Here is a 23,161-nt window from a genome sequence, read left to right as displayed (position 1 = left end):
AGCCAGGGAGAGGACCCAATCCGATGGCTCCGGTAAGCACCGGAGCGCGGCGGGATGGGGGGGCCCTTTTTTCCAGCCGCCGATAAAAGTGATCTTGCGGCGAATCCGCTGCAGAGACCACTTTTATCTGAAAAAGGACCTCCCGCTGAAGAAGAGTATACCGTGGTTATGGTAGCTAGCTGCTGCCATAACAACGGAATTTCTCTTCAAAGTACCAACTTATAATGACTGCGGGCGGTCCAGAAGTGGTTAAGATGCACATCCAAGAATCTCTTAAAAATCCATACTCCTCGCTGCCACCACCACCAATTGTGGAAGAGAATTCCACATCCTTATTGCCCTGACCGTGAAAAAACCCCTGTGCAGTTTAAGGTTAAATTAAAAATGTTGTTGCCTTCTTTGGACTCCCTACAGTTCCAGCACATCCCTTCTGAGGACTGGTGACCAGAACTGGATATAATACTCCAGATGTGGTCTAACCGGAGTTTTATAAAGTGGCAGGATTATTGTTTTATCTCTGGAGTATATCTTTTTTTATGCAGGCTAATATTCTGCCAGCTTTGGTAGCTGCAGCTTGACATTGCATGCTATTGCTCAATCTACTAGAACCCCCAGATCTTTCTCCATCCTTGATTCCCCCAGTGAGTAGTTTGCATTTATGTTTTTTGCCCCCAAGTGCATCACTTTACATTTTTTCACATTAAACCTTATTTGCCATGTATTTGCCCACCTCATTATTTTGTTTCTATATCCGGATGTGAAGTTATTGCCCTGCTTATTTTTGTGTCATCCGAAAAAAACTGAGATTGAGCTATTTATCCCATTGGTCCCAAGACAGAACCATGGGGTACCCCACTTACCACTCCAGACCAGTCTAAATACATGTTATTTATCACTACCCTTTGGACACGCCCCTGTAACCAATTTTTTAACCCAAGAACAAACCTTATGGTACATGCCTGCGGATCTCAGATCGTAGATTAAGTGCTTATGGGGGACTGTATTGAATGCCTTTGTAAAATCCAGGTACACTAAATTCACAGGCTTTCAACTGTCTAGATGGCAGCTCACTTCCTCGTAGAATGTTAACAAATTGGTCTGGCAAGAACGACCTTTCGTAAACCCATGCCGATTACTACTTATATTTTTTTTCTTCAGTACATTTTTGGATATAGTCCCTGTAACAGGAGGGCCGTGGGACCCAGAAGCTCTTACAAAATATGAGCCAGGAAATAAGGGACATATCTTGGACTGCTTTAACATGGGTCTGTAATCCACAATATATTCAAAAATTTCTGCAGGAACTATTTACAGGTTGATTCTGAACCCAACAGGTCAATAGAAGAGTGACTCATTCAATGTGGAAACACAGACTGTTTAGGTGTTTAATGTCATCTACTACTGTCATGTAAATGAACCTTAGTCTGGCTCTTAAGAACCTTTCATTGTGTGATGCCAATTGACACTGTATTGTGTGAAGTTCTAATGATGATAAATGTGTATTGTATAGCAGGTGAGAAGAGCTTATCTCGGAGTCACCTTTTTCTGGGTAAATGATTACTAAATTAGCTCATGTAGATTATCTCAGAGACAGAATGTCTGTCTCCTAAAAGATGTGTATTGAGCTCCTTGTGTCATGTTGTGGGTGGAGTTGGGTCATTGTTCATTGTGGTTCCAAAACTGTATATAAGAAGCCTGAGTTTCCCATTAAAGTCAATTCCTGTTGAACCAGAGAACAGAGCTGTGTGTCTTGTTTCTGGGGAATCTGTATGGGTCATGTTCGTCTGCAGGATTGTGGAGTGTCGATAAGCTGTCGTGGGTTGGTGGAATATAATATATCGTAAACGACGTTAACCCCTGACCGTTGCAATTGTTGGCAAGCAGTGGAATGATTCCCATCGCCAGAAGAACAGCTACAAGAGGACACAGGACAATGAAGGCACAGTAGGAACAGCTAAAGCTCCCTACCCTCAAGGACTTACTGGAGAACTGTGGCAGACCGGACAGCAACCGTAAGAAGAGGGACATGATCACAGAACTAGTCCAAATGAATGGAGCTGAAAGACCCAACTGAACGGAAAGGCCCAGCGTAACAGACAGGACACCCGAGGAGGAAAGTTTTGATCGGGCTGTAAAACTAAGACTGGCACACTATGGTCCTAACCCTCCACCGGAGATCATAGACCGAGTTATAGCTGCTGTGGACGCAAATTGGCTACGGCAAAGAGGTTCTGCAACAGCAGAAGTCACAGCAGCACCAACTGAAAGGAAAAAGATACATTTTGCTGATTTTAAGAATTTCATTGAAACTGAAGGGGAGATTGATGGGTACCTCGCTGATTTTGAACGGCAATGTGCCCTACACCTGGTGCCCACAGAGGAACGGGTTACAATTTTGTCTGGGAAATTGTCCGGCCGGACCAGTGAAGCGTTCAGGGCCATCCCAGACGAGGATATTATGAACTATGGACTGGTAAAATAAGCACTTTTGGCCAGGTATGCCGTCACACCAGAGGCATACCGGAGGCGGTTTCCGAAAGACGAGCAAGCAGACAGGAGACTCATATACTGAGTGGGCATGCCGCCTACACCGCACTGCATCCCACTGGGTCGATGGATGCCAAGCAGAGTCTGGGGAAGAGGTGCTGCAGGTGTTCCTGCTGGAGCACTTTTTTGACAAACTGTTCCCGGAAGTCAGAGAGTGGGTTCAGGACCAAAAACCTTTCTCCTTGTCTGAAGCAGCTCGCCCGGCGGACGAATACACAGACGCTTGCAAACTGGATAACTCTGTGGTCAAGACAACAGCTCGGGTGGATTATCGATCAGCGGCACCCCCGCTGGCTATTGCCTACAAACCCCAGTCGGACCGTCCTACAGCACCACCTCCAGCGGCCACTTATCCTCAGCAGCCCAGGGCTTTTCACAACCCATCAAGTGTTTTGGGTGTAAACAGCTAGGGCACAAAAAGCTAGACTGTCCGTTGAATCCACCCAGGCAGTCACAGTCATGGAGACAGCCAGAAAGGGGGAACCCCCACACATCCATGCCTACGGCCCACTGTGTTGAGGAGGAAGAACATTGGGGCGTCCTGCACGAGGCAGATCCAATACAAATAGCTAACCAGGACAGCAACACAGGCAGACTATCTGGGTCAATGGAAAGGTAGCCAATGGCCTACGTGATACTGGTGCCACCATGACCCTGCTACAGAAGAACCTCATCCCAGAGAGCCAGCACACCGGAGACACTGTAGCCGTAAGAGTAGCGGGAGGCACAGTCTTCCGGCTACCCGTTGCCCATGTTCACCTGGATTGGGGGGTTGGTTCAGGAGACGTGAATGTGGGAGTGATGAAGGATTTGCCAGCGGATGTACTACTGGGGAATGATTTGGCCCACCTTGTTTCTGCTTACGCCCCGATGTTCCCCGTTGAAGCCAACACAGTAACTACCTGTGCCCAGACCCGTGCTGCCCGAACCAATCCGATTGCTGCAGAGACCCGGGTAAGACTATCTTCCCCGACATGTACCTTAGATTAGGCATGATATCACAGTCTAAAATGGGAATGTGACAAGTTGGCCAGTGAGAAATCGGAGATGCAACGACACTTCATCATGTATTATGAGATGTCCCGTGGCTTGAACATTGAAATGCACAAACAGGCTGAAATTGTCAAAAGGTTAAATGGGATTTGCGCCCAGGTTGTGCCTTATCTCTCCCAATAGCATCAGCTACAGGTTTTGGGAGCCATTGAGAGAGCAAAGCAAGTGACTGTTCCAGAACTGAATTTCATTATTCACCCTGCAACCTTACAACTTCACCATCAGCTACCGATCCTGGTAAGCAAAATGGCAATGCTGATGGGTTGTCCAGGCATTAGAGGAATGGAACTATGGACTAACTTCGGAGTCAACCTGCCTGGGGTCTCTTTCTGTGTTAGTCTCCTGCCGAAAGGGGAGACATGTAACGGGAGGGCCGTGGGACCCAGAAGCTCTTACAAAATATGAGCCAGGAAATAAGGGACATATCTTGGACTGCTTTAACATGGGTCTGTAATCCACAATATATTCAAGAATGTCTGCAAGAACTATTTACAGGTTGTTGATTCTGAACCCAACAGGTCAATAGAAGTGTGTCTCATTCAATGTGGGAACACAGACTGTTAATGTGTTTAATGTTGTCTTCTACTGTCATGTAAATGAACCTTCGTCTGGCTCTCAAGAACCTTTCATTGTGTGATGCTAATTGACACTGTATTGTGTGAATTTCTATTGATGATAAATGTGTATTGTATAGCAGATGAGAAGAGCTCATCTCGGAGTCACCTTGTCTGGGTAAATGATTAGTAATTAGCTCATGTATATCTCAGAGACTGAATGTCTGTCTCCTAAAAGATGTGTATTGAGCTCATTGTGTCATGTTGTGGGTGGAGTTGGGTCATTGTTCATTGTGGTTCCAAAACTGTATATAAGAAGCCTGAGTTTCCCATTAAAGTCTATTCCTGTTGAACCAGAGAACAGAGCTATGTGTCTCGTTTCTCGGGAATCTGTATGGGCCATGTTCGTCTGCGGATTGTGGAATGTCGATAAGCTGTCGTGGGTTGGTGGAGTAGAATATCGTAAACGGCGTTAACCCCTGACCGTTACAGTCCCTAATCATCCACTCCAAAAATGTACCCACTATTGATGTTAGGCTGACTGGCCTGTAGTTTCCAGGGATTTGTCTCTGTCCTTTTTTGAATATTGGTACCACTTTGGCTTTTTTTCCCAATCAGCTGGTACAAATCCTTTCAGTATGCTGTCTACAAAGATTAGGAACAATGGTCTGACTATAACCTGACTGAGGTCTCTGAGGAGGTCTCTCGGGTGTAAGCCATCTGGTCCTGGTGATTTATTTGTATTAAGTTTATCTAATGTTTTTTTCACTCCAGCCTCTGTTAGCTACGAGGGTATGTCCTGTAATGTGTCACCAACAGTAGTGTCACTTTTCCTGCATAAAGACTGAGAAGGTATTTAGTACAGCTGTCTTCTCTGTGTCATCTGTAACCATCCTCTCTTTATCGTCTTTTATGTGGGCAATGTGTTCTGATTTTGCCTTTTTTTTTTTTAAAGTGTAAATTTTATTGTACATGTTCAAAGCATAACAAACAGCATGGTACAGTACACATTTTCATACCCCATGGGTCAGAAAAAAATTGTTTTTACAGTCAAGTTCAAAGTCATGTCAACACGTACGTTTAATCCGGCAAGCATATCAATCTTACTCTTTTCCCGTTTTCTTATAACATATTCCCAACATCATAACAGAGGAGAGAAAAAAAAAAAAAAAAAAAAAAAAAAGGGAAAAACCCCCAAAGAAGGGGGAAGGGAAAAGGGAAACCCAAAAGGGAATCTCCCCCCTGTGTCTCCTAGCACTGAACACATTTCAATTCAATTCAGCCCTGATCAGACCATCAAGTTCCCCCCTTAATCAACGTTACCTTCAGCACACACAACATTTCCATTATACCTCTGTATCTCCCGAGACCTTCTCAATCCATCCCGCCCACACCTTTTCGAATTTTTTTGGGCAACCCCGAGCTGCGTAAGTCAGTTTGTACATTGGCAGTGCATTATTCTGATTTTGCCTTTTTACTATTAATATAAACATATAAACAGGAGAAAGGGCTGCAGATAAACAGGTACAACTTATGAAGGAGGATTTGTTTCATATTTGTGTATCATCAGAAGCTAGTCACTTCACTGGGTGTATATGTAAGGGTTTACCACCACTTTAAAGTGCAGCAATTGTGTCCACGATTCCACAATCGTGGCAAAACGCTGGACGCGTTTGTAATGCCATTATGTGTCAATGGCACCTTAGACGAGGTGCGATTTTGCCGTGACTGTCGCACAACAAATCGCAGGATGCGTGTCGCCCAAAAGAAGTTCCGGAACTCACGATTTTATTTGCCCAATTTGAAACACGTCAACTGCGGCAAAAATCGCTCCATGTTTGGGGTACCATTGAGAAATAATGACATCGCAAACGTGTGCCACATTTTGCAGCGACTGTGGAATCGTGGGCAGAATAGTGGCAATTCCACCGCGGTTCAAATCGCCTACGTGTGACCTCGATTTTGCTTGGATCATGAACACCTGTGGCAAGAAATAAAATGAAATGAAAGCAACATGAAAAGGTCTCTATGAAAAAAAAAAAATAAATAATCTCCAGTACCCGCTATAGATTGAGGCAATGTATTGGGTAATATGCAACTCCAACACAGTGATCAGCAGAAGGAGGGAAAAGATTTAGTAAATTCCCAATTACAAGATTATATTTATAGAAATAAACAGTAACATGAGCTTCACAAACCGTAAGGCTTCTTTCGTTTTTTGCTTGCTCCTGTTCCTTTATCCTCTCTTGATAAACTTTGTAGTTCACATATTCTCTTTTGGGGGGCTGGAGAGACAAAATGAATTCCTAAGGATGCAGTTTTATTGGTAAAATGCTTCATGCACTGAAGCCTTCATCACCAGATTTTAAAATGAAAAAAAAAAAAAAAAAAAATACAAAGATGACTAAACGCACATGGTGATGATAAAAAGCAGGTATGCCACTACTTATAATGTAGAAGATACACAAACAGAAGAATCGTTATTATGCAGTTCTTTTAAACGAATTATGTTGGAAAGTCCACAACAATGTTAGCCACTTGTGATTTTCAATCAATTAATATTCTGCATGTAAAGCATAACATCTATGCTGCCTATAACAACCATCAAATCTTATTTTTGCCTCCACCAAAGCCTGGGTGGTATTAGTATACAATAGGCACTTAGAGCATGAATTATAAACAGGTTTTATTTCTTAAGAAACACACACTCCCCCCTCCCCATGCACACTATTGCCGCATGTTAGCAAGTATGTAGTTAAGGCAAAAGTTCACCTTTGGTTATATGTTACACCCATAGTTAGGGTGTAGCATGTTACCAAAAAAGTACCTGCTTGCGCCCCTCTGATCCCTTGCTTTGACAGCAGTTGGAGGATCTTCTCCCCGCACCCACTGTCACAATTTAACCACTTACCGACCAGCCCCTGCATAAGTATCATTATACAGCAGCAGGTCAGCTCGTTCCCACGAATCGCCGTACTGGTACGTTGGCTCCTTTAAGAGCCATAGCAGGCGCGCGCACGTTGCACAGCGAGGAACCTGATGCGTGTGGCCGGCACCTGCGATGTCCGCCAGCCATCCGCGATTGTGGGCACGAGAGCCAGAATGGGGATTTGTGTAAACACACAAATCCCCATTCTGACAGAGGAGGAGAGACAGATCTGCTGTTCCTAGTAATTAGGAACAGTGATCCGTCTCCTCCTCCAGTCAGTCACATCCCCCCCACACAGACACTTAACCCCTTGATCTCCCCCTAGTGTTAACCCCTTCCCTGCTAGTGACATTTACACAGCAATCAGTGCATTTTTATAGCACTGATCGCTGTATAAATATCAATGGTCCCAAAAAATAGTGTCCAATCAGTCCGCCGCAATGTCGCAGTCCTGCTAAAAATCGCAGATAGCCACCATTACTAGTTAAAAAATATATAAAAAATAAAAATGTCATAAATCTATCCCCTATTTTGAATACTTTTGCGCAAACCAATCAATATACGCTTATTGTGATTTGTTTACCAAAAATATGTAGAAGAATATATATCAGCCTAAACTGATAGACATTTTTTTTGTTTTTTTTTTATTGGCATATTTATTATAGCAAAAAGTACAAAATTGTTTTTTTTTTATTTCCAAAATGGTAATTTTTTGCTTATAGCGCAAAAAATAAAAACATCAGAGGTGATCAAATACCACCACCAAAAAAAAAGGACATAATTTTTGTTAAAGTACAGCGTTGCACGATCGCGCAATTGTCAGTTAAAGTGGCGCAGTACCGTATCACAAAAAATGGCCAGGTCATTAAGGGGGAAAATCTTCCGGGGCCGAAGTGGTTAAAAAGACTTGCAGGGCTTCGCGCCCCCCCCCCTTTTTTTTACAGTTATGTGAATGAATGAACTACAACTACCATCTTCCATTGTGGCAGATGGCTTGTAGCTCTCAATGTACAAAACAATGGGTATGTGCAGGGCAAGATGAATAAAATAAAATCATGTACAAAAGTCCTATCGCCAAGGAGAGGTCTTCAAAGCGTCCAAAATGATGAAAACGTAAAGTAAAAAGTAAGACAAGATTCCTTGTGAGAAAGGATGAGAATACAATCCTCTGCTGGTACACGCGGCGATAGAATCCTCCACCACATACACAATGTGCTTACCAGAAATGGTGGACCTGTCGGTTAGGAGAAGGTCATATGAGCATTTATCCAGCAAGGGATGATGGAATGTGATCACTGCAGCTGAAGCACTTCCAAGAAAGTAAAAACAGGAAAGCCAAAAGCTAATCTCCAGTGTCCGTATCCTCCACTATAAGGCCTCGTACTCACGACCGAACATGTCCGCTGAAACTGGTCCGCGGACCAGTTTCCGCGGACATGTTCGGTCGTGTGTAGGGCCGACCGGACAATTTTCCGGCCTAGCGGACAGGTTTCCAGAGGACAAAAGTTTCTTAGCATGCTAAGAAACCTGCGCATGCGTCGAATTGATTTGGCGCATGCGTGGAAGCATTGAACTCGCGCGATAGAGAACTTCGGTGTCGTCTACGTCACCGCGTTCTCTGTCCGAGGGGATTTTGGTCTAATGGTGTGTACACACATCAGACCAAAACCTCAGAGTGGACATGTCCGATGAAAACGGTCCGCGGACCGTTTTCATCGGACATGTTCGCTCGTCTTTACAAGGCCTAAGTGCTGGATAAATCTCAATGGAGCTTGTGTACCAAAATATATAAATGAAGGAGACAATCTAAGTGTACTCCGTGGGTTTATTGAATAAAAGCAAGGGACATATAAAACTGAGCGCTTGTTACGCAAGAATTAAATGCCAAAAACCTGACACAAAATAGCAAGCTGTATCACACAATCCAGCAGAGATGGCAGCGGGTGACGTCCGTGCATAAGCTTATGCTTTTATTTCATTTTATTCATCTTGCGCTGCACATACCCATTGTTTTGTATATTGTTTATAGGCTTGCGATTACCTTATTGTGTTCAGCTGGCATTTTTCTTTCTTTTTATTGGTTGTTTGCGCTGATTTCTCTCCATTTATATGTAGCTCTCAATGAACTGTGAGGACGCTGGTAAGCGCTTTCATAGTTCTTCCTTCTCTCCAGTAACTGTCTGTCCAAATAAAAGGTACGGGCAAAAAGCAATACTGAGATTCTGCAGGGTCTTGCCATTGCAGTCGCAATCTGCTGATCGCAGGTGCAATGCTCTGCAGGCTCCAGAAAAAAAAAATACAAATAAATGCAGTTTACCTGCAAAAATATGTGGATTTATTACTCTTGTTTTAAAGGGTGAACTTAACCTTTAAGACAGTCTGCTCATGTGAATGGATGGCCTAATACACCAAAAAAGTGCATGTACCATTTGTGGCTGTGCATTGCAGCGCACATTAGTGCATTGCCACATGTTTCACCGTCCATTAGGAAGATGCATATCGGTATCATTTTGATTTCAAAGCCTTATGTCCGTGCAACCTAAGGTGCGACTTGGCTGACATCTGTGCGCCTTCATTCACAGATATCTATGCAAGTCGCACCTAAAATCACCAAAAGTAGTGCAGGAACTACTTTTTCAAATCAGTGTGGCTCCGCAAAGCCTGGTGTCTGACCAATTCGAACATTTTAAATACAACAGGGTGTGACTTGTCATGCAATTTGGACCTGTCAAATCACATGACAAGTCACACTAATGTGAACATGGGCTAAAACCTGGAAGCTGATTGATTTCTATGCACCGCTGCACCAGATTTTGCACTCTGAACTTTGCGTATCTGCTCTAATCTTGTGACCAACTGATTTAGCCTTTAACCCTTTCACTGCCAGCTCTGTACGGACCTAAAAAGTGCCCTCAGGTGGCCAAGTCCATACGCTGTACGAACCTCTTATCTTCCCTCTCCTATAAGCTTATGGTCACTTCAATGACCATAAGCTTATATCAGAATTGTTCAGCAGACTCTGCTAAACAATTCTATAACTCTGATCAGAGAATTACAACCCGCTGATCAAAGTTATTAACCCCTAATAAACATTTGCACAAATATCGTGGGACCTTAGAAATCAGTATCACCTTTTTTTTATTCTACTGGTCATGTGCTTTTCAGAATATATGGTTTGGGGCATCTTTGACAAACTTTTAAAGCTACAAAGTGAAAAATAAAAAAGCAAAAGGAAAAATTGCAAAAATAATCTGGCCACCTGAGGGTAAAAATGGAGCACAGGGCCTGGCAGCTCTAGGGAAGGCATGGCCTCTCAGTAAGAACATTAGATTAGCACTAAAGTATTTGTCTATAGTTACCCTTGCTCCAAGCATAATTGCCCTGTCCTGTTCAAATTTTCTTTGCTTTTCTTTCTTGAAACCTGTGATACCAAACTTGTGAACCTCCAAACGTACCTTTGAAAAAAAAAAAAAAAATACATTTATAGGGCATTTGGAAGAACATCCAAACACAGAGTAAGAACATTCAACCAGAAGAGAAAATACCCTAAGAACATTAGACTTTGCCCCATTCTCACAAAAGCTAGTTAAAGGATAAGTTCACCTTTAAAAAAAATAAAATAAGCGCAAATCTTTTGCAGGAAAAAAATTTGCATATATATATATATATATATATATATATATATATATATATATATATATATATATATAAATAATTTTTTTTTTTTTGGGAGCCTCGAAAGGTTTGCACCCACAATCAGCAGATCACGAGTGCAATGCAGGGCTCTTGCAGACTCTGGGCCAGATTCACAGAGGAGATCCGACGGCGTATCTCCTGATACGGCGTCGTATCTCTGAGATACGCTTGTCGTATCTATGCGGCTGATTCATAGAATCAGTTCCGCATAGATAGCCCTAAGATCCGACAGGTGTAATTGACTTACACCGTCGGATCTTAGGATGCAATTCTAGGCTGGCCGCTAGGTGGCGATTCCATTGCGGTCGGCGTAGAATATGCAAATGACTAGTTACGGCGATTCACGAACGTCCGCTTTACCCGTCGCTCTAACTTTACGTCGTTTCCGTCTAGATGCGCCGTGTAAAACTAAGGCTGCCCTCTAGGTGGACTAGCCAATGTTAAGTATAGCCGTCGTTCCCGCGACGAAATTTGAAAAATCACGTAGTTTGCGCAAGTCGTCCGTGAATGGCGCTGGACGTCATTTACATTAACGTCTAAACCAATGACGTCCTTGCGACGTCATTTAGCGCAATGCACGTCAGGTAATTTTTCGACGGAGCATGCGCAGTACGTTCGGCGCGGGAACGCACCTAATTTAAATGGTGCCCGCCCCATTTGAATTAGGCGGGCTTGCGCATTTACGTTACACCGCCGCAAGTTTACAGGTAAGAGCTTTGTGAATCAGGCACTTACGCTGTAAACCTCCGGCGGTGTAACGTAAATGGAATACGTTACGCCGCGGCTAAGTTACATGGAGCTACGTGAATCTGGCCCTCTGTGTGTAAGCTGTCTGGCCATACATCGTACAGCCACTAACAGGAAGCATCAATGAACTACCACATCGAGAACTACAAGTCGACAGCCACAAAGGATGCTGGACCTTGTAGTTTTCCATTCACAGAACTCTGTGAATGAATGACACAGCCGGGGGGGGGACAGCCACGTTCTTTGCAGATTGTGACAGAGAGGCTGGGATGGGTGGGGAGTTGGAGAAGGGGCCAGTGGATTTGTAACATGTTACACCCTGAACATGGGTGTAACATGTTACAAAAGGTGAACTTGTCCTTTAATTCCCACATAACAAAAAGTTACATGCAGTCTCACTGAATGAATAGCAATGCAAAGACCCCTAAGATTTGCCCAGGTGCCAAGAATGATAGCAGACCCTTCTATTCAAGAATCAGTCTGGAAAGAACATGAAAAAAACAGCCATTTCTTTAGAACGGAAAAAGGTAGAAATCTCCAACAAAACGTGTTTCAAATTCTTTCAAAGTACGTACTCTACCCAGAGGGGATTTTTTTTTTGGTCGCAATAAAAGGAGAGGAAAAAGGAAAGGAAACATACAGTACATAGAAATATAAACATACCTTTTCAAAATCAAATGTTGGATTTTTTTCTTCCTCTTTTGAGTCAATAATTATCTGTAAAAAAAAAAAAAAAAACCACACATGATACATATAATGTATACATTTTAACTTCATAGGTGTCTGGGTGAGCATCCCGGAACCCAACCAGTGTTTGTTTGGGGCCACATAGCCACACACTTGTGAAATTGGGATAAGCGTCTGTATTTGTGCATCTGCTTCACCCCCATACACTTAGGCTGGCCATAAATTATCCAATTTTCTTGTACAATTTTTCTTTGGATTTACCAAAACCATATAATATGAGATGAAACCTAAACTTGTATGCAACCAGGCAAGCCCATCCGTTATATAGTTGAGAGAAAATCGATTAGAAAATTCTATAATATATGGCAAGCCTTACAGGGGCTACCTGCACACAGCACCTGGAGGCTCAAGCCGCATAAACACGTGGCCCGTTCACGAACTTTGGGCCTCAGTGTCCACATGAATGAGGCCTTAAAGTGGATGTAAATTTGATTTTTATTTTTATGTCACAATGTAGAGAATAAGATTTCCTATCATCTGTGCCCAGTCTTGCCACACAAACTTAATCCAGCTCTGAGCAATCCTCTTATTGTTCAGTGAAAATAAAAAAACTTGCAGAGAACAACCTGTCTAAATAAAAAGTCCTTTCCACCCCCATGCTTCGAGTGACAGGTTATTTACATATCTCGTGCACTAGCTTGGACACATGCACAGCCTCTGTAAAAAGTTCACAATTCACACCCCCCTCCCCCCTCCAGCTCTCCCAGGATTGGCGGTCTTGCCTGGATGTTTTCATAATATGGGGTGTGATCCACAGTTCAGTGTGACGAGGAAATGTATGGTGCAGTGAACAGCCATCAGAATACACACACACACACACACACACACACACGTGATTAGGGGAGATGTATTTAGTCAGAGCTGGGCAGAGTAGAAGCTTGAGTGATCTTCTAGTTATTATTATTGTTCTATTACAATGTGGTGTGTCTGAGGTCACCTGATCACAGATGCAACATTCCTATATTACCAGGATGTGTTATGTGGGGGAGGGGTGGATGTCTCACTTTCTATACTTACATCCAGTAAGGCTGAATGAACTTCGGGCTGGTTCACATTAGTGCGCTGTGTGAGATTGCAAGTGATTTGCACCGCACTGCTGTTCAGATCACATGCGATGTCTGTGCAATGCGATTTCAGCCATACAAACTGTATGGCTGAAATTGCATCTCATTTGGACCAAACACGCACAGGGCCCTTTTTTTGGTCCACACCAGAATCGCATGGGTATTCACACCAATGCGATCCGATTCATGTCCAAACTGTCAGTTCGCAGTGCGATATGCAAGCTGAAAAGGGGGTGACATTACCATTGTATGACACTCCCCAGCAGTTCGCATTATGGCAGTGTGAACTGCCGTGCGAGTCAGGTGCGATGTGGGAACCCGCAGTGGATTCCCAGGGTTTCTAAATCGCACCAGTGTGAACCAAGCCTCAAAGCATACAGCCCCCACCAAGGCTGGGTTCACACTGGTGCGATTTGGGAACCCTGCGAATCCACTTTAAAGTGTATGTCCAGCCAAAAAAAATTATTTTAAAATTTGGTAAAGATTTGGGAAGGATAAGAACAGAATTATAATGTTAGATTAGAATACTGATACTCAGGCAGATTTGCCTTATTTACTGTCCTAGTATTATCCAATGGATTTACTACTCTCCAATAACACAGATCGAAATATATATAAATATATATTTCCAGTAAAATAGAGGAAGACGAAAACCTCCAAAGCCTGTCTGTGTCCCTGCAGCAGTCTGGACCGTCACTGTGACAAAAAGGGAGGAGAAATCTCCCACCGAAAGAGGCTCCAATACTTTCTCACAATATCCAAAAAAAAAAGTTTGGCTCGACTAATTCTAGCCATAAACTACACGAAAAACTGTTCAAACTCGTTTTCGGAATAACGAACACTTGGTCGTGAAAGCAAAATGATAATGCCATTATGTAATGAACGAATTTCGAATGATAATTTGTTCAATGGACATAAATGTATCAGTTTTTCGTCTGTTTTGCTACATATGGTCAGTGCAAACAGTTCAATTTTTAACAGGCAAGAAAACACATTAATGGTCCCCATAGACTAGCTAGACGAGAAATCGTTCGAAAATCTGTCATTTGGAACATTTATTTGTTTTTCGGCCGATTAATGTGCACGTATAAAAACAGGCACTTGACTTTTCAGAGACTTTATCATATGTTATGTTAATCATAATATGAGGTGATCCCACAGTATAAAAAGTGAGAAATTCACCCCTCCCCCACATAACACATCCTGGTAATATACAATGACCTGTGGATCACCTCATATTATGATAAACATAACATAACATATGATAAACATGTCCAAATAACCTGTTACTCAAAGCAAAGGAGAGAAGGATATGGGAATCCCACCTATTTATCAAATATGTAGTACTCACCGATGTTGTCGGGGGGTGCAATCAAAAATATAATGTACCAAGAGAGAAAAAAAGAAAAATGACTGCTGCACACCCTTAAGAGTTATTACTACGTTTTATTAAATATCAGAAAATAGAGCATAAAAGGCATTAAAAACACACAGGTAACCAATAATGGTATAGTACCCTAGAAGTGACCTGAGAATACACTCACAAAAGCGAGACGGCAAAAATCAGTGACAAATTGAAAACTGGAGCTTGATCATCCAATAAGGAGATCTAAGTCCATAACTCACCCATTCACCCTCCACACAACACAAAGAGACCCCCCGCACCAAGCACATATAAAACCCCCACTGCTATCAATAATCCTAAAGATTTCCACACCATGCGGTGGTTCCCTGTAACTACAGGTGAAAGTACCACCGTCTAAGTGGGAAAAGTTGCAAAAAAGAAAAGCTCAAAAATGGGGACATGAGAGGGATCCACTATATAGTGGTATAGTAATACTGCTCAATTGGAGATAAATGGCAAGTGATAAATCAGATAAATCAGATGAGAGAGATATAGTCCCAGGGACCGCAGACAATTCTACTGTTACTCAAAGCAAGGAGAGAGGAATGGACTTTGTATTTAGACAGGGTTTTATCTGGAAGTCTGTTAATTTTCACTGAACAATAAAAGAGGATTGCTCAGAGCTGGATTAACTCTGTGTGACAAGACTGGGCACAGATGATAGGAAATCGTATACTCTACATTGTGACATAAAAAAAATTAAAAAAATTGGGGTTTACATCCACTTAAAGCGGGGGTTCACCCTTAGAGGGCACTTTTTCCCCTTAGATTCCTGCTCGTTTTCTCTAGGGGAATCGGCTATTTGTTTTAAAATATGTGCAGTACTTACCCGTTTATGAGATGCATCCTCTCCGTCGCTTCTGGGTATGGGCTTCGGGAATGGGCGTTCCTTCTTGATTGACAGTCTTCCCAGAGGCTTCCGACGGTCGCATCCATCGCGTCACGATTTTCCGAAAGAAGCCGAACGTCGGTGCGCAGGTGCAGTATAGAGCCGCACCGACGTTCGGCTTCTTTCGGCTACGAGTGACGCGATGGATGCGACCGTCGGAAGCCTCTCGGAAGAATGTCAATCAAGAAGGAACGCCCGCTCCCGAAGACCCATACCCGGAAGCGACGGAAGAAGATGCAGCTCGAAAACGGGTAAGTACTGCTCATATTTTAATACAAATAGCCGATTCCCCTAGACCGAACGAGCAGGAATCTAAGGGGAGAAAAAAAAAAATTTAACAAATGGGTGAACTCCCGCTTTAAGTTCTGAAAAGTCAAAAACTATTTTCTATTTGTGCCCATTAACTGGATAAAAAAAAAAAAAAAAAAAAAAAAGAAGAACAAATGGTCGAAATTACAGATTTTCAAAAAAAATTTTGTCTAGTGTATGGGGATCATTATTGTGTTTCTCGCTTGTTAAAAAATACATTGTTCTGTTAAATGTTTGCCTGTACAAGGTGATTATACTGCTTAAGTTGTATATTGAATGCAACTACCTCAAGTGTCGTAAATTGATAAACCCCCAAAAAAAATTGACAAAAAAAAAAAATAATACATTGTTCGCACTGCCCATATGTGACAAATTGGACGAAAAGCCGATTTATGTCCACTGAACAATTTATCATTCGAAATTCGGTCATTACATGATGCACTATCGTTTGCGGTAACAGCCAAGTGATCGTTATCACAAGTTTGAACGATTTTTCATATAGCGTATGGCTAGCATTATCTTTCAATTAATCGTTCGTTTGGCAGAGGTTTTCCAACCTGGTCTTTTTATTTTTTTTTACCTCTAAAAAAGTCAAAAAAATATTTTCTATTTGTGCCCATTAACTGGACGAGAAACAAAAAAGATCCAAATGACCGATTTTCAAGCAATTTTTCGTCTAGTGTATGTGGACCATTACACTTTTATGCTTTTTGGAAAATATGTGCAAGAAGTTACACGCTCTCTTACCTTGGAATCAGTATCTTGCACTTCACTGTTCTTGGCTTGCTTTTTAGCTTTACGACTGACAAATGTTACAACTTCAACATGAGGTTTCGAGACAGAACTGCTCGGAACGTCGGTGCCTTTCGGCTGGCTGAGCAGTTCGTCCTTGATGGCGTTAAAGAAAAAGGAAGGATTTCTCTTTCCCCGTCTAGAGCTGGGAAATTCCAAAAATTCCCTCGAGCCATTCACATCTTCTGTTTTTATATTGGATTGAGTGCCTTCCCTCTGTTCTTTATTGTTCTCTACTGCACTAGATACAGTCGCTTTGGTAGGCTCAAAATCGTCACCTGCAAATATCAGGAAAATATACAAGTATATAAATAAAAAAAAAAAAAGAGAATTATATGAATGTTATAGTTGAAAAAAAAAAAAAACATCTCTCTGCAATTAGATCTGCTACAGTATCCCGTCTACTCAACACAAATCAGCTTTCACTGGTAGATCCAATCTGCTGAAATATAAAATGTGTTTGTAATGGATTACTGCATCCTAGTGTTCTTTGTACTGGATTAAAAATCAAGCTTAAAATAGCCCATCAATACTAAAAACACAGTTTATTTTACATTGTCCCTTCTTTTTCTGTATATGGATGATGGTACTGTAATTATTTTAATAATAAAAAAATTTAAAATCCAAGAACCTTTTTCCTAATTGATATGCAGATGTCACATGACCCAGCTCTTTCCCAGCCTGTTTGCAGGGAAACATGAGCAGAAGGAGCTTCTAGTCCTCTGCTGCCACACATGTGAACAAGCCCTTATGCCGCGTACACACGACCATTTTTAAAGCAGGGGTTCACCCTAAAACATCAATAGACCGTTACATCCAGCATACTGCTGACATCTACAGTATGCTGGATTTTTTTTTTTTTATCCGCTGTACTTACGGTCTCATGGTTGTTTTCACCGGGCTCTCGCTCCCCCGGGGAGTAGGCGTTCCTAAGACGAGGCATAGATGATTGACGTGCGGGTAAAGCGCGTCATCGCCTTCCGAAAATATCCGAGGGGGACAATGCACTTTACGGCGCCTGCGCAGTCAGCTCTACACGGCAGGCACCGTATAGCACCGTAAAGAGCCGAGTCCCCCTTGGATATTTTCGGAAGGCGTGACACGTTTTACCCGCACATCAATCGTCTCCTGGGAGGATCAACACTCACTCCCAGGAGACATTGCGCAGAGCTCCCCGTCGGGGAAAAGGAGCGACAGGCCCACTCCCCGCAAGGAAGAAGACCCGGAAGTGAGGCTGAAGTGTACACATTTAAAAAAAAATGACAACGCTACAAGCCTTTATTAAGGCTGGAGATAGGTTAGCTAAAAAGTTAATTTTGAGGGTGAACCTCCGCTTTAATGTCCTAGAAAAACTAAGTTTTTTTCGACGTGATTCTTTTCAAGCCTGCCTTGCCTACACACGGTCGTGGAAAAAAAACATGCTCGAGCAAAGCGCAGTGATGTACGACGGCACTATAAAGGGGAAGTTACATTCAGATGGCGCCATCCTTTGGGCTGCTTTTGCCGATTTCGTGTTAGTAAAAGTTTGGTGAGAGACGATTTGCGCTTTTCAGTCTAAGTGCTTTTCAGTCTGTTACAGCGTGACGAATGTGCTATCTCCATTACAAACACTAGTTTTACCAGAACGAGTGCACCTGTCTCATAACTTGCTCCTGAGCATGCACGTTTTTTTCACGTCGTTAAAGCCCACACACGACCATTTTTCACGTCGTGAAAAAAACGACACAAAAAAATAAGAGCATGTTCTAAATTTTTAATGGCCATTTTTTACGTCAAGAAAAATGCTCTGGAGCCCACACATGATCGTTTTTAAAGCGGAGGTTCACCCTAAAAACAAGTATATACCATTCAATCCAGCATACTGCCGACATGTACAGCAGGGATTGACAAATCCCGGGCGCCAGGTCGCCATGGCGACTAGAAATAGTGTCCTGGCGACTTGGCTTGGAAGGTGGGCAAAAAAAAAAAAAAATTGTGAGCTGGTGCCATCTGGTGGTGAGCCGTTGGAATTACAAGTTATTACCACCAGATGTGAGCTGGCGCCATCTGGTGGTGGCCGTTGGTATTACAAGTTAAGCATTACAAGTTAAACAGCAATTCTAATGTCATTTTTCACTATTTTCACTGCCATCTTCTTCCCTCTAATTAGAACCCCCAAACATTATATATATCTTTTATCCTAACACCCTAGAGAATAAAATAGCGATTGTTGCAATACTTTCTGTCACGCTGTATTTGCGCAGCGGTCTTACAAGCGCACTTTTTTTGGGAAAAATTACACTTTTTTCAATTAAAAAATAAGACAACAGTAAAGTTATCCCCATTTTTTTTAATATTATGAAAGATAATGTTACGCAGAGTAAATTCATACCCAACATGTCACGCTTCAAAATTGCGTTTGAACACCGTTTACATATGCGGGCGCTGCTCACGTATGTGTTCGCTTCTGCGCACAAGCTCGTTTGGACGTGGTGCGTTTTCTGGCGCCTAACTTTTTTAGCTGGCTCCTAGATTCCAAGCAAATTTGTCAACCCCTGATGTACAGTATGCTGTTTTTTTTTTTTCGGGTTACATACTGTAGTATAGGTATTTTCCCCCTGGCTTCCGGGTAGTGAATCCCGCGGGAGTGGACGTTCCTATTCAGAGCCTAAGTAATTGACCCATGACAAAAGCTTCACCCCCGGCGCAAAAGGCGTGTCACCAGTTTCCAAAAAAAGCCGAACGTCAGTGCACAGGCGCCGTATAGAGCTGACTAGACGGCGCCTTTCGGAAAATGGTGACACGCATTATGCGCCGGGGGTGAAGCTTTTGTCATACGTCAATCACTTAGTCTCTGAATAGGAATGCCCACTCCCGCGGGATTCACTACCCGGAAGCCGGGGGGAAAATACCTATACTACTGTATGTAAACCGAAAAAAAGAAATAAAAAAAAACAGCATACTGTACATGTCGGCAGTATGCTGGATTGAATAGTATATACTTGTTTTTAAGGTGAACCTCCACTTTAATGACCATTTAAAAAAAATAAAAAAAAATTCACATCATGAAAAACGTCGTATGCATTAGGCTTTGGCAACATTCTTTGAACATGCATTTTGGGTACATCTAATTCATATTTAACTGGCCCCCAACTCATGTCAACAGGTAAACATTGCACTGTGGTGTACTACAATGATCAATAATGGTTCAGGTACTTTTTTTGGTGTTTTGAACCTTGTTATAGGGCCTATAAGAAGTGAAAGGGCTGCTCCAATGCCACACACATGGATACATGGTAAAGAATACATGGAACAGTGTGAATGGGCTCTTGAAATCACATTGGCATGTTAGTATCCCCTGAGAGTTGATCATGCACTTGTCGGTCAGCTTGGAGCGGAGAGCAATGACTGTCAGTCGCCACCCTCTGCTCTGCCCCTCCAGTGCTCACTGGAGCACCAGGCTGGTGCACTGAGAGCCGAAGCCAGCTGTTAATGAGTCAGCTGGGTGCATTACCACAATATGGTTGGGATTTTTCCAGGTCACAAGACAGCAAAATTAAGTGCACTCCTGTGACCCAGAAGAAACATATGGCCAAGAAATCTTTGGTCATACTTCTCTTTTAAGGAATGAGAATCTATTATTCCCTAATTGTATTAGAACTTAGGACATTCCCCCTAAGGAAGAATTAGGCTGGCTTCAAACCTATGCTGTGCAGTGACACATGCCAGCAATGGTGCCAGTTTACACAATTTTTTTTTTTTGAAAGCCCATAGCGTGTGAAACACACTCAAAAGCGTCACCCGGTGCCAAAAAAAAATGAAGGGCCTTCCCCTGAGCCCTCCCAAGACTTTCAGGACAGGCCCGAGGACCTACACCCTACCAACATAAAAATACAAAAACGTGACACACAAAGGTTAAATAAAAAGAAAGTGGGGGGTGGGGTGAAGAGGAGAGTGAAAAGTGGTCATTGTGCAATACAATGGCCAGGAATAAAAATCTATTTAATAAATTTTTATTATTCAAAGCAAACTCGCCCAACTCATGTCTCCATGCTTTCTTTTGATAAATAATCACATTGAAAAACACCCCCTAGCACTTCTATCTGTGGCTATCTTAAAGTGGTTGTAAACCCACTTTTTTTACTTTTGCCTACAGGTAAGCCTATAACAAGGCTTACCTGTAGGTATAAAGAATATCTCCTAAACCCGTACGGTTTAGGAGATATTCCCCTCGCAATGCGCCGCTGATTGCAGCGGCGCATGCGCAGGGGGGATCCTCGGCTGAAGGGCCGGCCCATGCCGGAAAGGAAATCTCCCGCGCATGCGCGGGAGTGACGTCAGCGCTGGAGCGGCGTTACCCAGAAGACACGCTCGGCGTGGACCAGGCAAGTTCCCTACCTCGTTCCGAGTAAGTATTTCATAATGAACTAATATGCGGTGCATACTAGCTCATTATGGCTTTTGCCTTGCAGGTGTAAAAAAAAAAACAAAAAAAACAACCGCTTTAAGTAAGGGCAGGTGAATCATGTAGCATTTACTTCCTGGAATCCACCTTCCCTTAGTTCATGAAAGCAGGCTTAGCCCTGGTTCACACTGGTGTGATTTGACATGTTAAATCTGCATTTGTCTGCAATGGCACTGTCCTAATTGGATCAACGCGGCATCTGCGGCGCTGCACCAATTACAAATAGTAGTTTCTGTACTACTTTTTGCGATTTCGGCCACCGTTTTAAGATGACTTCTGTGCAGAAACTGCACAGATGTCTCTGTAATCGCGGCTGAAATCGGGACTGACAAGCGGGAGTGAAATTGTGCGAGTTCAGCTGAACTCGTACAACTTTTTTCCCGCAGCCCAGTGTGAACCTGGGCTTAAAGTGTTTGTAACCCTAAAAAAAGTGCAGTGCTAAATGCAATATAAAATCCATTATTAATTTTTGCTTTTAACATTTTGAAATTTTTCCACAAGATGGCGATGATGAGCTCTGAGGGGGAATATCTTGTGCCGGATATTAATTTCTCCTTCTAGCTCAGAGTGTTTGTCTATGTTTACATTTATTTACTGAATTGCTAATTATATTACAAGGATTGGTGGTTCAACTGCCACGTTGTAATATTGAATTAGGTTGTTTTTAAAAATAAACTCCGAGCCCTGGCGGTGTCAACTTTCGCTGCGGTAAGGGCATAATTCCCTCAACAAAGATGGCGGGGTCTGTTTCCATCGGATTGCCCTCTGCATTGAGTGGTTGCTATATATTGGTGCCTCACTGTCGAAAGCCCTACCCCCATTGAGAACGTCCGATTAGTGACGAAACGCGTCTGGGAGGCTGCATCAGTGACGTCACCACGCCAAGGAGGAGGGCTCCTTCAAGCCGGCCGGCTTTTGCAAAACTTTTTCGTTATATGCTGTTTTTAACCTTCGATGTTGTAAGTACAATATTGTTTTTATAAAATTTTGATATCCGACGGTATCACGCTATTGCGTCCTTCTTTCATCCATCATTTTATGCACTGGGGAACCACTGACTGAATCGGTACTATTGGTGAGCCTTATCAGCGGCTGAATTGCTACTCTTTATCATATGCACCGGTGCCTCGGATCCTGTTCAATGACGGATGATTCCAACTAGTGTCCCTGGGTTATAAAGGCCGTGGCTGGGCTATAGCCAACTGTGTGAAAGGCTTACCATCTGGTAAGCTGCTTTTGTTTACGGTGGAGGGCTGGCACTGACTGCATGCATGTCACCTGGTGATTTGGAGTTTTGATCAGTCATTATCCCAACATATCAACCATTTTTGAAGTCTCCATCTGCTATTTATGAACAGTGTTTATAGAGCATCTAGCAAATCTTGTCATCTGTTGGGTGCTATAGACATTCAATTGGGTTTTATCCTAATTGTTACACCGTTTCTGTGGTGTAAATTATCTGGCGCGGCTTTTTATATTTTTATTTGCTTGTTTTGTATATCACATGTTAGCTGCTGCCTATAATCTTTTGCTCTAGTAGCGCGGTTTTCTCTTTCCTTCTAAATGCAATATTCCCTACGCACATATTCCTGAAAATTCCTGTTTAGTAATGCTGGGTGCTGTGATGACCACAGGCTGGAAAGTGTAGACAATCAGAGTGAAGGAATGCAATCAACACATCAAGAATTCTTCAAAGGGGTCCAAAGCTTTATTTCCGTGGTCACGTAGTAAATCTACAGCAACATTTCGGAGATATGCAGGGCCACTTTGTTCCTTGCCTGACTCCGAAACATTGCCGTATGTGTACTATGTGCCCACGGAAATAAAGCTTTGGACCCTTTTGAAGAATTCAAAATCAGAAAATCAGAAGCAGTACATCACTCACAAAAGTTCAGTCCCAACAGGAAGATTAAAGGGGTGGTTCCCCCTAAAACAAATTTCTAACAATACATTCGTAAGACCCGTTACACTGCGGGTAGGCTGGC

At 42.7% G+C, this 23,161-nt stretch overlaps 1 protein-coding gene across 2 annotated transcripts in view; it reads right to left on the bottom strand.

The window, feature by feature from the left end:
• Positions 1 to 23,161, bottom strand: part of LOC120937595 (uncharacterized protein C1orf131-like) — a 29,044-nt gene that overhangs the window by 3,322 nt on the left and 2,561 nt on the right. For both annotated transcript variants that reach the window (XM_040350942.1, XM_040350940.1), the window contains exons 2-5: positions 16,688 to 17,010; positions 12,190 to 12,243; positions 10,443 to 10,538; positions 6,353 to 6,439 (exon numbers count right to left, since the gene is read on the bottom strand). In XM_040350942.1, the coding sequence (XP_040206876.1) occupies positions 6,353 to 6,439; positions 10,443 to 10,538; positions 12,190 to 12,243; positions 16,688 to 17,010 (560 nt within the window). The remainder of the gene's footprint in view (positions 1 to 6,352; positions 6,440 to 10,442; positions 10,539 to 12,189; positions 12,244 to 16,687; positions 17,011 to 23,161) is intronic.

This window comes from Rana temporaria, chromosome 4 (assembly GCF_905171775.1).
Source record: "Rana temporaria chromosome 4, aRanTem1.1, whole genome shotgun sequence".
In the NCBI taxonomy this organism is placed as follows: Eukaryota; Metazoa; Chordata; class Amphibia; order Anura; family Ranidae; genus Rana; species Rana temporaria.
The sequence above is the reverse complement of the archived record's forward strand: the minus strand, read 5'-3'. Positions and strand labels throughout refer to the sequence as shown.